Genomic DNA, 19,411 nt, shown 5'->3' on the forward strand with positions numbered 1-19,411 from the left:
ACTGTTTATTTTTTCAACAAGAACCATAAAAATAAGTCTTGCTTGTCTTACTGGGGAGTTAGATGTTACGAATTATTTACTGCCCTCGTCAGCATCTGCAAGTAGCATATTTTGGAGGGTCTGTTTGTTCTATTTCAGAATGATGAGGTAAAAAAATAATCCCAGTAACACTTATTTTGTCATGTCAGAATTAGGAGTACGTAGGTTACCAGTTATATCAGTGTTGATTCATCCCATTGCTTTCCTACAGCGCAAACATGAATGTTGGAGTTGCCCACAGTGAGGTGAATCCAAATACCCGTGTAATGAACAGCCGGGGTATGTGGCTGACATATGCTTTGGGAGTTGGCTTGCTTCATATCGTTTTACTCAGTATTCCCTTCTTCAGTGTTCCTGTTGCTTGGACCTTAACAAATGTTATACATAATCTGGTAAGAATTTCACCTTATACTGAACACTTAAGGTTTAATGGTTTTACAGGGCAAGGCAGGAATGGGAAGGTACTGTTTTGCAAGACGAAAAGAGTTGTGGAGATGGATGGTGGTGATGGTTGCATAACATCGTGAATGCACCGAATACCATTGAACTGTATGCTTAAGAGTGGCTAAATGGTCCATGTTATGTGTATTTAAACACAGTTTTTTTAAAAGCTTAAAGTTTTATGTTACAAAGAAGAAAAACACATGACTCAGTTTTTTTAAACAGTTTGATTGAGATATAATCTAAAATTCACCCATTTAAAGTGTACAGTTCAGTGATTTTTAGTATATATGACAATTTTGAAGAACTCTTATCTGGAATAAGATTATATTTTTCCGATCACTTTATATTTAAACATTGGACCCTTTTTGTAAGTAAGACATTTTTTTCTCCTGTTGGTTTTATAAAATCTGAAAAAAAGTAGGGCATTTTAGCAAAAATTATAAGACACTGTAATTCAGGCCACTATAATATATTGATTAACCAGAATGTATCAGAGGAAGTAATTATGTTTTTTGGTTAACTGGAGTCTAATGAACATCTTTGGTTTAAATCCTTTCTAAATTGTATATATATACTTTTCTATTTCAGTATAGAAATTTTGAGCTTAATCATATCTTATATGATTCAGAAACTTATGGTACCTTAGCTTCTTCCTGTTGACTATTGCTCTTTTGTATTATATGATAGCCCTACAAAGTACCAGAGGTTAGATTGACTCTACTGACCATATTATGCAGCCCTGGAAATTGCCTGTTTAAAAACAAAACAAACAAAACGTGATAGTGACTTTTCTTGTCTTTAACAGCCTATTAAAGTAGAATGAAAGGGGGAAAATCTGGTTAATTGAGACTTTTAATTGAATCCAGATTAACTATATATTTGTTTAAAGATCTACCCAAAATGAAGAGCTTAGAACTTTAAGACAGAAAAATGTAGGAGAAATAGGTTTTTAAAAAATTGATATTATTTATATCTTCTGGAAAGCATTTGAAGTTGACTGGAGGACGACAAAGATGATGTGGTAGAGATCAGTGAATGTCCCTTTAGTCCATTTTATGTGATAGACTTTGGAAGGAAGTGTTTAAAAACAGTTTTTAAATAGTGACTTCTCTGAAATATTTGACACTAATCATATCCCTTTTATTGGAATTCTTTTCCTTTGGCTTCCATGAGATTGCTTTTTCCTAGATATATTTCTGATCTTTCCTTTACTATTTCCTCTTGCACAGTTTTCTCTTTTCCTCTCTTAAATATTACTGTTCTCAAGGTCCTTTTTTTTTTGCGGTACGCGGGCCTCTCACTGCCGTGGCCTGTCCCGTTGCGGAGCACAGGCTCCGGACGTGCAGGCTCAGCGGCCATGGCTCACGGGCCCAGCCGCTCCGCGGCATGTGGGATCTTCCTGGACCGGGGCACGAACCCGCGTCCCCTGCATTGGCAGGCGGACTCTCAACCACTGCGCCACCAGGGAAGCCCTCAAGGTTCTTTTCTTCATCTCTTCTTATGATATATATTCTATCTAGGTTGCTTCATCTATCTGTATTTTCAGTTTCTACCTGTTAAATGATGATGACCATATTAATATTGCCAGATCACCTTGCACCTTAAACCAAACACGTATAAACTGAATTCATTCCTGATATATCCCTTACCACCCACCACAATCTGTTCCTGGATTCTGTTCCTAATCTAATCTAAAGGTACCACTATCTGCCCGGTAAGCCAAGCCACATAGCTGAATGTCAGAGGTAAAGTGATTAATATAATATATTATCCAAACTGAGACTGTTTGGAGAGTAAAAGAGAGCTCTAGTAATAACTACTCCAAGAGAGTAAGTGTAACTCAGGACCACCCATGGCAAACTAGTATATATAGTCACCCTAGACTTAGGGTAACTCTTTTTCCTTTATATTCCACATCCATTTAGTCAAAGCCTTGTCTATTCTACTGCTTTACTGTCTTCAACTTGATCCTTATGGGCATTGCTATAATTTCATGCCCTTTTTCCCCCTCAGGTAGGTTACACCAGTAGATCAAGTGGTCTCTTTGACGCTTCTCTACTCTACTTTCGTTCATTCCAATTTGGCAGGGTGATATTTTTGAAATTCATGTTTGTTCAGGTCACACTCTTAAGTCCTTCAGTGATTCCTTGTTACATTCATAGTAAAATGCCAAGTTCTTTGTGTGGCATACAAGGCCAGTTGATAATACTACAGAGGCAAGAAAGAGACCCGATCTTAACATCTCTCCAAACACAAGCTGTGCTCTACAATAATGAAAACCATCTTCTCTCACCTTTTTGCTTTGGCTTAGGCTCTTCCACTATTTTAATACCTCTTCCTCCTTCCTACTCTGCCTGGCTAATTCCTGTTTCTCCAGGAAAACTACTCAAGTGTCACCTCTTCTAGGAAGCTACAAAAGTCCCATGCTACATTGTTTTTTCATGTATTTATCATCCTTTTATAATTAGCAGTTTATCTTTTTTTTTGGTTTCTTAATTTCTTTATCTCTAAAGACTTATTTAAATGTTTGCTGAATAAATTAGTCTGTTCTCACATAATTTTCCCTTCTCCAGTGGCACATGTATTAAATGTACTTTAGAAGTCATCTCCTCCCTTCATGTTTTCAGTTGGTTGACTGAGACTGAGGCACAGTATGTGGCCATGGACAAAGGACAGGTGATGAGAACAAGTAGGGAAGCAAAGTTCTGACTTCTTAGTCCTCCACTAAAAACCTGACTAACCAGCCATGGATGTGGCAATTACATGATGCCAAATGTAAATTTCTTTTGAAGTTAGCCTACATTAAACCAATTAAAAATGTGAAATACATACTGCATGCTTTTAAACATGGGAAAATAGACCAAATATGGGAAAAAAGAAAAAACATGGTCTCTGTCTTTCTGAACCATATAGTAGAAACCTACAGCAGTTGTTTTTACTCAGTGCTACAGTTCACTCTTAGAAGTTTTAATACTTCACAAAATTCTTATCCTGGCTTTTAAAATGAAAGAGAATTCTCTTCATTTTGAGTCAGTAAATATTTGTTAAGGGCTAACCATGAGCTATATACTTTTTTCCCTATTTCTTTTAATGTGGGTATAAATCATCCATCACTAAAATTTTATAGAAAAACTATTAAAAATAAAAATAATGGAGTGGAAGATAAATGGTTAGATAAGATTTTATTCTTACTCATTAAAAAGAATACATAAAATCATTTGAATGTTATATTCTGAACACTGGTGAGTGTATGTGGCTTGAAGTAAATAATTCGAGGACTGTTCTTCTTTCTCCTTGACAATTCTAACACATGTATGGTCTAGAGTAGAGATTCTTAACTTTTTTGGGTCACATTCTCCTGAGAATTTGAAAGCATACAGTTTCTGTTTCATAGTCTCTTTTAAAACCCATGTGAAAATGGTTCCTTGTGCTTACAGAATAAACATTCCTTGGCTTAATGTCATCTTGGCTTAATATCTAATACTTGCTTTGTATGAGCCCTTGTTCCTGAGGTAGGCAGGCTAATGGGAAAACAAACATTATGTAAACAACTTTAATACAATATGTTGTGCTATAGTAAAAGTATTTTCAATAAAATTCTATATATGTACATAGGCAACAGGTTAATTATTGCTAGAGAAGGGCTTCACTAAGGAGTTATCATTTGAGCTGAACCTTCAAGACTGAGGTAGGTGACAAGGAACCATCAAGGCTTTAGCCTCAGCAACAAGGAACCTTTCCCTCCTCTGCATTTCCTGAGTACTTTGACTGTACCTTTGATAGTAACTTCTGCCCTACATTGTAGTTGTTTATGCATATCTTTTTTTTTTCCCTTACCATCTCTTAGAAGATTGAACTTTTTCAAGGCATTGGACACGTCTTGTTCAATTTCATATATGCATACAGGTCCTGTGTCCTGTACATATTAGCCACTTATTAAATGTTTGTAGAGTTATATCCAGTTGAACATGAATCCATTCCTCTGTTGCTTAAGTGTTACTGTAGGTAAACAACTTTTAAATTGCCTAATGGAATAACTAGGAAGCAGATAGACTAAGCTTTGAAAAGAAGGGCTCTCTTAACCTAGTAGAATAATGTAAAATTTCAAATCACTAATATTTCTATTTTTTCCACATATTTATTAAAAGTTGAAGTAAAAAAAATGACATCACATCATGACTTTAGTAAGTAAAGCTGTTTCATGACCATATATAGGCTTTATTCTGTTACCAGTGCCTCAGACAGTGGTCCTGCAATGAAGCATTAACTATCAATCTAAATGGGCATCTCAAGTAAACCACATCTAGTATACATTGGTTTTTTCCCCTAATTAACCACAAAATTAGATGCTTAAACATATCACTGGACAGAATGGCTTTTAGTAACGTTTTTTACTTTATTTTTAAAAACTAACTTCAAAAGACGCTATTGAGGTACAGTGGTGATTTTAAAAGTAAATTGTGTTGAACATTATACTTGCTACATCAAACCATCTTTATTGCTTTGGAAAAGAACTATCGAGACATAAACAGTCCTAATATTAAGTATTTTCAAAACAATTTTCCCCGATACAGAGATTTTGTTTATTATTATTTTCCAACTTTTATGTTTTTATCATTTTATAAGTATCATCAGATTTACTAATATGACACTCTAAACTTTCCTACACATTGGAGAAAAGGTAATTCTATCTCCCAACAGGAAATGTGTTAGAAAATGTAAATGTAATGATGCAAAGCTACCCTGATGGTACTTTTTGTTTATTTTCAATTTAATAGGAGATGAAAACAGGTTACTTTTAGTTGACTTAGAGTGGTTTTCAGCAAATAATATTTGCATGTAAGCCCCTGGAAGTTTTGTTTTACTCTGAAGAAACTGGCCACAGTCTTTCACAATATGAAATCTTAAAACTTGAGCTGTCAAGTTAATCATGCTCTCTGTCACAGTCTGCAACTGTCTTAATGCTAACTGGCAAATATTAATTTTGTATTTGATATTGATTATATACCCCCTGCTTGTTTTCCAGGGGATGTATGTATTTTTGCATGCAGTAAAAGGAACACCATTTGAAACTCCTGACCAGGGTAAAGCGAGGCTCCTAACTCATTGGGAACAACTGGACTATGGAGTACAGTTTACATCTTCACGGAAGTTTTTCACAATTTCTCCAATGATTCTGTAAGTGGTGGAAATTTTCAGGTGTGAGGAGAATTGGATGAGAGGAAGCCATCCTTTTAATAGATAAAATTTGAAATAGAAACAGAATATTTTGTTGAAAACCTATATCAGTAAATTGCTACTTCATAGAGAGTATAAAATCCAGGCAAAATTTTTAACAAGCTGGTAATAAACCAGTTTTCACTTCAGTCAAATATATATGGAGACAACCTTACATGTTTATCAGTATGACAAGACATTCTAGAATACAAGTTAAATATATTCTAGTTCATGTCTTTAAGCTGCTTGCAAGAATACTAAACACGTAGTCTTGTTCTGTATTCTACTGTCAGATTAATCTCCGTAAACAGGGATTTGGATGATTTCAGATGAATTTCATTGACCACCTGCCACATTTGGATGTTCAAACTCCTTGGGAGAGACAGTATGGTTTAGAGAAAAGAGAGGTTAGGCTTTCATTGTAGGACAGACCTGGGTTGAATCCTGTACCTATCACTCAGCCTGCTTGGTTTGCTCATAAATAAAATTCTAGCCAATGGTACCTAACTCAATCTGATGCTGTAAGAAATAAATGAGATAATACCTATCTGTAAAGCATCTAACCTTATACATATGTAATTTCCTCCTATTACCTGATATTCAGGGTCCTCCACAAAATGGTTCCTACCTCATTTTTCCTTTATGTGACTATTTTACCCTCACCCAACTTGTACCTGGTCACACTCTTCTAAGCAGCATTTCTTAAATACTTCATGTATAGTCCTATTTCTGTGCCTTTGTTCAACCATTTCTCCCACCTGAAATGCCTTCTCCTTTCTTAATTTATCTGTCTTATTTTTCTTTCAAAATTTAAATTGTGACCTTACCAGTGAGGTCTTTTCCTTAGCAACCAGCCTTCAATGATAACACTCTGCTTTGAAATCCATAGTAGTTGTTATATATCCCTTTTTTATTGCCACTTTGTATTATTTCTCTATTATTATGTTTATTTCTGCAAAGAATTTATAAGTACATAGATTGCTTTGAATTCCACACTCAATTGCTTTCATATAATGGATGTTTCACATATATCCTAATCAAACACTCGATACCACAAAGGAGATATCTATCTATATATATATAGATAGATATCTTTCTCTATATATAGATATAGATATATATATATTTATATATCCATTATAGAATCAGTGCAGTCTGCAGCAGCTGGAAAGACTTCTTGGAGGCATTAGAATTCCTTAAACTAGGACTTAGGGTAGGTTTTAGACAGGTGTTTAAGTTAGGGACGACATTTTCAAATGAAAAGAATAAAGTAATCAGGGCTTCCCTGGTGGCGCAGTGGTTGAGAGTCCGCCTGCCGATGCAGGGGACATGGGTTCGTGCCCCGGTCTGGGAAGATCCCACATGCCACGGAGCAGCTCGGCCCGTGAGCCATGGCCGCTGGGCCTGCACATCCGGAGCCTGTGCTCCGCAACGGGAGAGGCCACAACAGTGAGAGGCCCGTGTACCGCAAAAAAAAAAAAAAAAAAAAAGAAGAAGAAAGTAATCATAAAGTGGTAGATTTCTTTTTCCTCATATTTATAGCACTTGGGAGGAAATTTTTTAACTTTTTAATTGTTTTAGTCCCACATAAAATTCATGTCAAAAGAAAAATTATTTGTATGGCCTAACAAAGATTAATGCAATAACAAGAATAATGGTTATTCAAACAGCCCTAAATTTGTATTTTAGCTCTACTACTCTCTAGCTATGTGACTTTTGGCCATATTCTTGAAAGTCTCAGTTTCCTCATCTATAAAATGTTGAGGATTGCATTATAATACAGTTAACCCTTGAACAATGTGGAGGTTATAGGCACCCGCCCTCTGTGCAGTTAAAAATCCAAGTATAACTTACATAGTCAGCCTCCTGTATCCCCATTTCCACATCCTCGGATTCAGCTAACTGCGGATCGTGTAGTAACTGTGGATCATGTAGTACTGTGGTATTTACTACTGAAAAATATCCATCTGTAAGTGGACCTGTGCAGTTCAAACCCTCATTGTTCAAGGGCCAACTGCACATGTAAAAAGCCTGACATATGCTGAATTTTCAATAGGAGCTATCACAAAAAAGGTGATATCACTTAAAAGCCTAACTAAGATGTACCTGTGTACAACACCCATATTTCTGAAAGTGTACTTTTGACCAACAGGTATGATTTTAAATATTCTGTGATTAAATTCCTTATATAACTGAGGAAACAGCATTAAAGCTATCTATGTAGCATTGATATTTTTCAGAGTGCATTTACATTTTCTTATTTGATCATTTGTCAGGTAGGTAGGATGAGTAATATTATCTCAGATTTTTAGATAAACAGATTCAAATGCATCATCTTCATCCAGGTCTTGTAGCTAGTTGGAATCAAGAGCCCATGTTAAACCCTAAACTTCTAGCTTCCAATACAGGTCTCTTTCTAGTATACCCTTTGGCAGATAAATGCTACCACACTGATTCCTACCTGGGTTTTGCATCCCCTTGGAGGGTTGTGTAGGTTTTTGTAAGAGTCAGGTAATTTTCATATGATCCTCACACACAATCAGTTTTTATTAAAAGACATAAAGGAGACATATGCTATGAGGAGAAGCCATTCCAAGAAGATTTATTATTTCTAACATATCAGATTACAGATTAAACCTGTGATGATGGGAAATTAAATGAGCTTACTGAATGTAAATGGTATCCTATTTTGTTCAGTTAAGGAAGTATGAAAACAGTCTTCAAGTATATGAAAGCAGGAAGACAGGATTTAAAGTAAGGATTGAGGAATATGGTTTATTCTCAAGAATGAATTTTCTGACTATAGTTTGTGAAATAGGTGGAACAGTATAGAATTTCTCAATTTAGACGGTTCTGAAAATAATGTGTAGAGCTCTCTGTTTTTAGTTGTACTTGGAAAATAGCTGTTCTTTTCTAACCATATTACACAAGATATTTATCACTCCTTTAGAGGAAACACTATTAAAATACTTTTCTATGTACTCTAAAAGTACTAATTAGACAAACATCCTTGTGCATAGTAACTTCTTAGTTATCATCAAGTAAGGTATGATGTTTTAGGATACTCTTTTAGTGGCCTCATGATGTGTCTTCATTTTGATGTACCCTTGGGTCAAACTAGGCATTCTAACTCGATGATCTGTGGTCTTAAAGGTGGCTTAGGCTTCTTAAAACAAATTCTCGGATATTGGATGTCTTTGAATATATATGTACGTACATTCGGTTATAGCAAAACAGCTGGAATTTTACAATAGTGTCTCTCAAGTTTACCGTTATACTGGTTATATACCTGTTCAACTTCAGTATGGAAATGAGAACATCAAAAGGGCAATCAAGTATTTGTTTTCTTTCAGAGATGCTAAACTCTACTAATGCACTAACACCCGTTTTTCACAACTTTACAGCAGTAGTTTTTAACCTTTTGGTGGGTCACAAAACGGTTTGAGAATATGATGGATGCTTTGAATCTGGACTTTCTCTTCAGATATATACACATAGATACAAAACTACACCTGAAGTTTCAGGAAGCACATGATCCCTAGTTTGAAAGCCTTCTGCTTTAAAGACAGTAGTAACTGTCTTGCATTAAATACATTTAACACGATTGCAGAAAAGCAAAATGTGCATATATGCCTCCATTAAACAAATGTTTAAATCCCAAATAAAATTAATTTAGGCCCCCAAACTAAAACTTTTGCTCTTGTTTTAGTGCTCAAAAAAAATGGTTCTGCTTTTAGGTATTTATGTTTCAGTGACCTTTTTCCTACCTTTAAATATTTAAAAAATTCTAAGTAATTTCACTTTTAGATGTTATATATATATTCTTAACTTTTATTTCTACAGATATTTTCTGGCAAGTTTCTATACGAAGTATGATCCAACTCACTTCATCTTAAACACAGCTTCTCTCCTGAGTGTGCTAATTCCCAAAATGCCACAGCTACATGGTGTTCGGATCTTTGGAATTAATAAGTATTGAAATGTGTTTTGAAACAACAAAAATTTTTACAGCTACTGAGTTTTCTGTAAGGAAGGAATGTTACTAAACTGCACTGTTTCTGTGATAATGTGAAATGAGAGGTAGCTACATTGGAGAGCCAATTGCTGGTTCTTCATATGCTGTTTTGAAGTGCAGATTCTTATGAGAAGATGCCTTTGTTTAATGCATCTGGTATCCTTCTGAAGAGAGGCTTCAGAGGCAGGCTGGGCAGGCCCAGCTTATAAGGTAAATGGCTATAAAGTAAAGGTGTAGTAGATAAATCCAAGGAAATAAGAGATTTATAAGAAACTAAGTCCAGCTTAGCTTATAATGAATGGGCATTATGTTAAGAGAAGAAAATGTTTAATCATTCAGTCATGGTCAGTTTAAGCAGAGTTACATGTAAACCAGAATCATTTCTTTACAAGTTTATTATAGATTGTTTTTATTACCATGCATATTCCTTTTGTGTTATATAAGAGGATATATATCCTCTTATACAAACCAATTTTATACAAACAAATTCCTTTATGCAAACCAATTCCTACCTTATGAATGTACTTTTTTGGTTTTGCAGGCTCAACATTGTGTTGATAGATGAGTTCATTTTTACATTTATTAAGTTACTGAGTTCATGAAGGTCCACCTTCACGACTGATGGATGATAGAAGATAGTTAGGCACCTTAGAAGCAGCCTCTGAGTCGGCCTTCTAATTTTGGAACAAAGTGGGTTTTGCTGCCTTTCCAGATACAAGGCTGCTAAACTAATTAAGAAAATAATTTATTTCTCGTAATTAAAGTATATGGTAACTTAAGGGTCTGCTTATTTGGTTGAACAATCTAATTGTTGAAGTCTGCCATTCTTTAGCAATGGAAATTTAAAATGGACAACTACATAGCCAACCTGTGATCTGGCAGAAACTGCTTCTTTAGCAATACTATCAGAGTAAATAATGGAGTCTTTTTTTAGCAGGTCTGCAGTAAAAGATATCATCTTTTCTTAGTCATCCTGCTCTCAATCTCCATACTTTGCCCATTAACATTTTGCCTGTCAATACATGAGTCTTAGTATAGATAACTCAGAATGGTAACTATTTCCAAAGCAGCAACCATACTGAATCCTTGTGACTTAAGAGAAGCTTTCTATAGTTGCTGACATTAATTGCAAGAAATAACTATATTCTGCTTTGAGAAATAAACATGTCAAAAAAAGTTCTGATATGTGGCGAAACTGAAAAACCTAGTAACATTTGTAAGCAAAATTGAGTGAAAAGAATTATAATACCAACTTAAAAATCAATTTGTTTCAAACTGACTTTTGGGGGTAATGATCATTGTTTTGCATTTCGAAAGTATTGCGTTTAGAAATCAGTTGTATGATAATGCCTTTGTATGTTTGTCTTTTCTCATGTATTTTTAAATACCCAGTAATCTATACTTTAATAAATTTTTCTTTGGTGTAAGGTTATTGCAAAAGCTTTCCAAAGTCAGTCATTGAGTTACACTTAAATTTTTCAAGTTTTTTTTAAAGCAACTGAATTTGTAAAATTAAGGTAGCTAAAAAGTATTCTTTTGTTTTTCTTCATTTTAAAGTTTATTTCAAAAGGCTTATATTTTTTGCACAGACTTCAGAGATAGAAATCTGCCTCTAATTCAGGTCTTCTGCTGTTTTCCCTACTTTTGCCCTTCAGTGTTTTAAAGATATTTATTCAGTAGATATTTGAGGGCCCACTCTGTTGTAGGAATTGTTTTAGGTATTGTGAATACAGTTTGTAAGCAAGACAAACCAAGTCCTTTCCCTTATGTGCTTACATTCAAGTTAGAGAACAGATAATAAATGAGTAAACAAATAATATTATTTTACATAGTGATAAATGCCATAGGGAAAAAAAATTAAGTTGGTGAAAGGCAGGGGAGCCTGCCTCAGAAAAGTCTTCCCTAAATATCCTAAGGTGACATTTAGACACAGACCTCCCTGATGTAAAGGAGCAAGGAGTACAAAGATCTGGGGAAAGAGACTTTCCAGTACTGGTGATGGCAAATATTAAAGCTCTGGGGCAGGAATGAGGGTGGTGTGTTTGAAGAAAAAGCAGACAGTCACTGTGCCTGGAAAGGAGTAATAAGCAACTAGAATGAGCTCAGAGAAGTAGGTAGGGGTCAGATCAATATAGGACTTTATAGACCAAGGTAAAGAACCAATTGTATTCTAAGCTTGACAAAGCCATTGGAGAGTTTTGCACAGGAGAGTAAAGGGATCTGGGGTTTTTTGTTTGTTTTGTGAAGGCTACTGGCTAATGTTGAAAAAAAACTGTTAAGGGAATGGGAAGCAGGAAGAATAGCTACTACAGGCAAGAGGTAGCTCAGACTAGGGAATTAGCTGATGTAGTGGTGAGAAGTGGTCAGATATGGGATATACGTAGCAAGTACAGCTCACAAAACACTGGTATATTGAAAGTGAGTAGGTGGAAGGGAACTAAAATGACTCATGGTTTTTTGGCCTTAAAACCTAGGTGAATGGTGGAATGGTGAATATGAAAACTGTTCCCCATTTCACAAATTGGTAGAGTTTAGTGTAAAACAAAAACTTTTTTTTTTTTGAAACAAAATCTATAATGACTATTGTTTGGAACAAAATCAATTGCTATGCTATAATTGCTCCTAATTTCAAGTCAGGACACATAATAATCAATTTCTTAATAGGCATGAGCTCAGAAATGCTACTGATTTTAGCATTCATTGGTGAATCTTTCCTGCAGCAGTTATTACTGTCGAGTTCCAGTGGTGGATTTCTATTTCCCTCATTCCTTCTACATGTATTTATTGGAATTCTTTTGTAAGGAATATTTTTCCTTTCTCTTCCATTTATTTATTCAATCATTTATATTATGGACTCATGGATATTTTATTCTTTGGTTTATATATCCATTATAATCATTATTAATTTGTTGCTAAAACTGTCCCCCATCTTTTTTTTTTTTTTTTTTTTTTGCGGTACGCAGGCCTCTCACTGTTGTGGCCTCTCCCGTTGCGGAGCACAGGCTCCGGATGCGCAGGCTCAGCGGCCATGGCTCACGGGCCCAGCCGCTCCACGGCATGTGGGATCTTCCCGGACCGGGGCACGAACCCGTGTCCCCTGCATCGGCAGGCAGACTCTCAACCACTGCGCCACCAGGGAAGCCCCTGTCCCCCATCTTTGACCATTGGGAGTTCCCAGTGGAACTTCCCAAGTTAACTCCTGTGTTCTTTTTTTTTTTTTTTTTTTGTGGTACACAGGCCTCTCACTGTTGTGGCCTCTCCCGTTGCGGAGCACAGGCTCCAGACACACAGGCTCAGTGGCCATGGCTCATGGGCCTAGCCGCTCTGCGAGATGTGGGATCTTCCCAGACTGGGGCACGAACCCGTGTCCCCTGCATCGGCAGGCGGACTCTCAACCACTGCGCCACCAGGGAAGCCCACTCCTGTGTTCTTTTGACTTGCCTCATCCTTTATTTTTTTTTTTAAACATAGAATGGTATTTTTAGGTTTATGTCACTATTGTCAATTAAACTAGAAAGATCCTGAAGGGGCATAGCTATCTCCTTAACTAATATCTGTATGAATTAGCCTTATAAAACTATATGATGCTAAGAGTTGGAAAAGACCTTAGAGGCTGTAATTCAGCCCCATCCTTTACCTTGAACTTTCATCAACCCTCTATTCAGTTTCAGTGACACCTTTATTCAGTTCTGTGTTAGCACTAATAAAGGAAGACTTACAACTTACAAGACTGCATTTTTCTTATGGAATTTATAACATGTTTTACAGTGAGCCAAAATTTAATCCTTATTCTGTATAACTCTTCAATTAGTTAACTTTTAAACTGTTATCAACGGCACTGAATATTACCAGAGCCTTCACCATTTTCCATATGATACGGTTTCAAATTTCTCCCACTATCCTGATAATTGTGCTGTAAGTTGCAATTTATTATTATATAGCCCTAAGCTAACTACAAGAGGTGATAGATGTGATGTCACTACAACAGTACCACTTACCTTGTTCTGGATACTTTTTATTTTTATTTTTTATTTTTTTTGCGGTACGCGGGCCTCTCACTGTTGTGGCCTCTCTTGTTGCAGAGCACAGGCTCCGGACGCACAGGCTCAGCGGCTATGGCTCACGGGCCCAGCCGCTCTGCGGCATGTGGGATCTTCCCGGACCAGGGCACGAACCCGTGTCCCCTGCATCGGCAGGCGGACTCCCAACCACTGCGCCACCAGGGAAGCCCTGGATACTTTTTATTTTTAATGCAGCCTATCATTTTAGCTATTTTGAGAGCCACGTATCACTGATTCACTTTATGGTCACTAAAACCTCAAGTCCCAACATGTAGCGCTGTTCAATGGTGGCTTTCCCTTCATGTACTTATTTAATGGATTTATTAAAGCAAAGTCTAAGATTTCTTATTTTTTCTATAGATCCCCATGTTGTTAGATTTTAGCCTATTGATTCATCTTGTCTAGCTGAAGGTGAATCTTCTCATGTAATATATTTCTCTTATAGTATGTCTCCTATTTTAGTATATATCACTAGTAAATATGACTCCAAAATACCCTCATGCTAATCCTGCAAAAGACAAATGCAGCAACCCAGTATAGACCAATGCAGTTTAATAATCTTTCACAGGACAGATAGAAAAGTGTAATTCCCAAAACAGTTACATGGATATTACATATTGATGTTGGAAATGTAAACAAATTTAGTACTGGGAAGACAAGTCTAGGTAAAATAAAAGGAATTTTTGAGTAGCACTGGGCAGGGAAGTAAGGTAGGTAAGAGAATAGCAAAGATAAACCCTTTATTTTGCTTGATGTTAAAAAGTAGTGAAATGTCTCAGGTTTTTATTTTACTCCCTAATTTCAGTTCCAGTTAAAAATGATTCAGCAGATAGTTTGTTATATGGGGTTTAAAAGCTTTTGTTTAGCTACAGGTGAATGTATAAGAATTATAAACATCAAATTTAAAATACTGAATATCTTGGGTATACAGTACCCAGAAAGCTCAACTGTATTGGGTGATACTTTAGCGCTTAAATTGGGTGTTGGGTTCACAAAAGTTGATTATATTATTCTTGACCCTTTTTCATCTAAAATATTTCATAATTAAAAAATAGTAAAAATATACTTGGATTTTATTTTATGTTCAGTATAGCAGTGTAATTTATTCTATTTCTTGACTCATTCAAGTCTAATGAACAACTAATGGTTATGAAAGTGGCTCAACCTGTAGCTCTAAAGTTCTATATAATTTTAAGTTAGCAGGTAAGCCAATTTTATTACTATGTCCTTTAACTGCAAAATTACATTGATAAAAATACATTCTTCTCAAATTCAAGAATATAAGTAAAGAAACTACATCATTAACACTGTAGAGTGAACTCTAAAATACGAGAGGAATTTTATAATACATAAATATTCTGACTTTCCAAATATATAGTTACAAATTTTTTGACAACACTTTTTTGAAAAACTTGAAGATTTTGCAAGATAAGCATGCATTATCTTCTTCATTTTATAATTTTTTAAATGGAAACAGAAGAGCAGATGATTTATTGGCTATTGCCCAGGAAAATACGAGTATACCAGCTACTACATGAAAACCTGATACAATGATCCTGCTTTGAAACATCTGTCCCTCCTCTGAATTATCAAACACATGCTTCTATTATGGTGCTTAATGGTCATAGGGAGTTTATGGAAGCAACAAAGAAATTCACCCTCTCCCTCTACTGCCAAAAAACGTAGACCCCACGCACTTGAAAAATAAGGTCATCTGAGTATGGCAAATTCTCAAAAAATTAACAGAATTACCATATGATCCAGCAATTCCACTTCTGGGTATATATCCCAAAGAAGTGAAAGCAGGGACTTGAAAAGATACTTGTACGACCCACGTTTATACCAGCACTATTCATAACAGTCAGAAGGTGGAGGTAACCGAAGTGTCCACTGTCAGATGAATGCATAAACAAAATATGGTGTATGTACACAGTGGAATATTATTTAGCTTTAAAAGGAAGGAAATTCTGACACATGCTACCACACTGGATGAACCTTGACATTAATGCTAAGTGAAATAAGCCAGTCACAAAAGGCCAAGTACTGTGTGAGCCCACTTACATGAGGTACCTAGAGCAGTCAAAGTCATAAAGACAGAAAGAATGGTGGTTGCCAGGGGCTGGGATGAAAGGGAAATGGGAAATTAATGGATACAGAGTTTCAGCTGGGGAAGATGGAAAAAGTTTTGGAGATGGATGGTACTGACCGTTGCACAAAAATGTGAATGTACTTATTGCCACTGAACTGTTTAAAATGGTGATTTTGTTAACATATTTTAACACAATTTTTAAAAAGCAGTAAATTTGTAAAATAAGCATAATCGTTCTGCAAATGAAATAAAAAGCAAAATATCTTCCAAAGATGAGACCTGATTGATGGTATTACCATTAATGAAAGAATGTTCCACATCAAAAAATATTTGTCAGCAAAGAAACTTTAAAAAGAGAAAGGCAAATGACAGTGTATTTTTAGCACAATCCAACCTATGAAGAACATAAGGCAGGTATGTGACTCAAGTGGAAAGGGGTGCATCAGGCCTGAAATATTAGCCATTAAAAGCACCAAACTCACTTCTATTGCTTCCATTCCACTGTGCTAAACAATCTGGTTATAATTTGGATCTGGCTTTCACTGTAATTTGATCAACACAGAGAAGGTGAGGATCAGCAGGCTCAACTATCCTAGACCCTCCATCATTTCTCTTAAGTTAATACATTAGTATTATGGGTTTTACATAGCAGTTTCTTAGCAAATTGAGTGTGTGACTCAGCACTACAGAGTCCAATCACTTCCAGATCTGATAAACCAATTTCAACCTAAGAAAAGAATCAGATATTGAAACCCAGTCATCACACCATGGTCCTGCTAGACTGTGGATACCGCCTTCCCCCGCAACTTTTCTCTCAATGCACATTTTCCATAATGCTGTATGGTAATTGCCTATTATTAGACTCAGTTCCTTGAAAATAGAAAATGGATTTTATCTTTGATCCCTAACAACTAATAAACTGCCTAGCACAAAGGAAAGAACCAATAAATATGTGATACGTGAAAACGAAATCCAGTTTAGTAAGACATAATTAGGGAATGAGTATTGTAGAGATTCTTCTATATAAAGTTTTCCTCTTAAGTTTACAAACGGAAAGCTAAGCAATAGCAGAGACAAAGTGAACATATTTAGATTCAGAGCTCTCAATTCAAGTTGAAGTTAACAGTGGTTAAGCCATATTTTCTTGAGAATGCCCATGAATGTGGCATTCAAACCATATGATGTGATCTTCATGAAAGCTCAGACAAGCCCCAGAGAGCTTACCTTTCCCGCAATAACTTCTCCAGTACGATAAAGAACATGGAAGCTTTATACCTTCACTTGCCAAATATGTGGGACTGATGTAAGTACCATTTCTTTCTACCACCCACATGCACTCAATAAAATTTCTTCCTAATGTGTCCTAAAGTTTGGCTCTTTCACATAATGCAGCATTCAGACTCAACACCAGCCAAGAGTGCCCAGTTAAGGATTCTACTATTGATACTACCAAACACAACAGGGATAACTCTTGACAGCACAGGAGAGCACTGGAACAAAGTAATTCAAGTTGCAAGAAAATGCCAGACGGGAATGATTTTTTGTTCAGAATAGATCACAGTGTATAAGAAAATAACTCCTGACCTATCATATGCAATCAGGATGACTACTTTTTCTTAACCTTTAGGTCTTAAGTTTTCTTTTTTCCTCTTTTGGGTCAACAGCACATCCTAGGGAAAATATGAACTATTTAATCTTCTGTCAGTTAAGAAAACAGACTCCAGAGCAGATGGCGTGACTTCTAATACTAGCTCTGCACTTACCAGCTGTGTAACCTGCAAATCACCCAAACTCTGTGGTCCAGTTGTCTCATCTGCAAAATGAGGACAGTAACTACCTCATGCGATTGTTGTGAGGATTAATTAATCTGCAACAGTGCCTGGCACATAGTAAGTGCCACTTTATTGTTAATTATGGTTATTATTGTCACATAAATGAAATTTTTGATAAACGTAAGTTCTACCTTAAAAATTCTTACTAATGTCCTGATAATTATAAATTTACATATCTGGAAATTATGAATTACACATCTGCCACTAGACCAAAACTGTGACTTCCCTACCTCATACCAAGAGCTTCACACCATGCAAGGCGCAGATACATGTGCCAGCCCTGTCCAACTTTGCATTTATAAAGTCCTTGTTCAGTAAAATCTTAGCGCCTAGCAGGGAAGAAAAACAGATTGGGATAAATCTATCCAAATGGTAACAAGTTCACATACAAATAAAAACAAAAAAAGACTGAAGGAGGTAAAGAATAGGAGTACATACTATGCTGAAGTACATACTTTACCTCCAGAGTAAGCAAAGACATACTTTTCTCACAGTGGTGTCCAAATTCCAGCCTAAGGCAAAAATATTTTTTCTTTTAATGTAGCATAGTGTTTAGAACTAAATGTTATGTAGTCGAATCTGTGCTCAGTCTCCACTAGATCAGTCACTAGCCGTGTTACCTTACAGAAGTCTTACCTACAAATCTGGGAGAATTGCTTGAGCGCACGATCTGGGGAATGAGAGCCTTTGTGCTAATATTTATTCGAAGAGTGACGCCCTCTAGGGGAATACCAGATGACCCTGGCGACGGGACGCGGGCACCGTGTTGATGACATCACTTCCGGGGCGACAGGTTCGGGCTTCCTTGCGCCTAGGAAAGGGCGGTCGATCGGCTTTGCTGCGGAAAGTAGACGAGTACTAGTTACTGTCGTTCACGAGGAAGGTGGGTGAAACTGCTCAGCCCTCTCTCCACTGATGCTATCGCGCGCCTGGAAAAGCGGTTCCAGTCAGAGTCCCTCGCCTTCTTAGAGCAGACAGAGACCAGCGCTGGCCAAGTGCCCAGGGTTCGCTTGGGATCCTTCCTGGCCCGAACGAGGAGGGCTTCGCACAAGCCTCCTTGGCTGGATTTAGTGACTATAAGTCTAATTTCTCGTGGCGCGTCTGTTGGGGCTGCATCTTCTGCAGGGGTCCTCTGTGAATAGATCGCTTATCTCTAATCCCTGGATGCCCTCTGCTCCTATGGAGCAATAAAAGTTCCAATATTCGCTCTTCTATTTTTTTTCCATTTTGTCCATTAGTGTGATAGGGAAAGAGCCTACTTAAATATCTAGAAGGTTTTAGAACAGGTGATCTGGGGGGCATGAGACTAGATATTTGGCAGTGTGAAAAAACCAGGGTGCTTTAATGATGGACTGCTGTTATTGGGGCCAAAGAGGATTTGGGGAGATCCCTGTTATGATAAACCTGTGGCAAAAATGGAGATTTAATTCAAACAATTGTAATTAGTGGATAAAATAGGTATTAGGTTACGGTCATTTTAGCTGAGATACTTTTTTAAGATTAGCTTTATGAGGGCTTCCCTGGTGGCGCAGTGGTTGAGAGTCCGCCTGCCGATGCAGGGGACACGAGTTCGTGTCCCGGTCCGGGAAGATCCCACATGCCGCGAAGCGGCCGGGCCCGTGAGCCATGGCCGCTGAGCCTGCGCGTCCGGAGCCTGTGCTCCGCAACGGGAGAGGCCACAACAGTGAGAGGCCCGCGTACCTCAAAAAAAAAA

At 36.8% G+C, this 19,411-nt stretch overlaps 1 protein-coding gene across 1 annotated transcript; it reads left to right on the top strand.

Moving 5' to 3' along the window:
- Positions 1 to 257: 257 nt before the first annotated feature.
- On the top strand, positions 258 to 9,679 carry ORMDL1 (ORMDL sphingolipid biosynthesis regulator 1; the record flags this gene model as incomplete). The annotated part of the gene is made up of 3 exons (XM_079710495.1): positions 258 to 431; positions 5,510 to 5,661; positions 9,544 to 9,679. The coding sequence occupies 3 exons, from the start codon at positions 258 to 260 to the stop codon at positions 9,677 to 9,679; spliced, it is 462 nt and encodes a 153-aa protein (XP_079566621.1).
- Positions 9,680 to 19,411: the final 9,732 nt, after the last annotated feature.

The sequence above is a fragment of the Hyperoodon ampullatus genome (genome assembly GCF_949752795.1).
Source record: "Hyperoodon ampullatus genome assembly, chromosome: 8".
Classification (NCBI taxonomy): Eukaryota; Metazoa; Chordata; class Mammalia; order Artiodactyla; family Ziphiidae; genus Hyperoodon; species Hyperoodon ampullatus.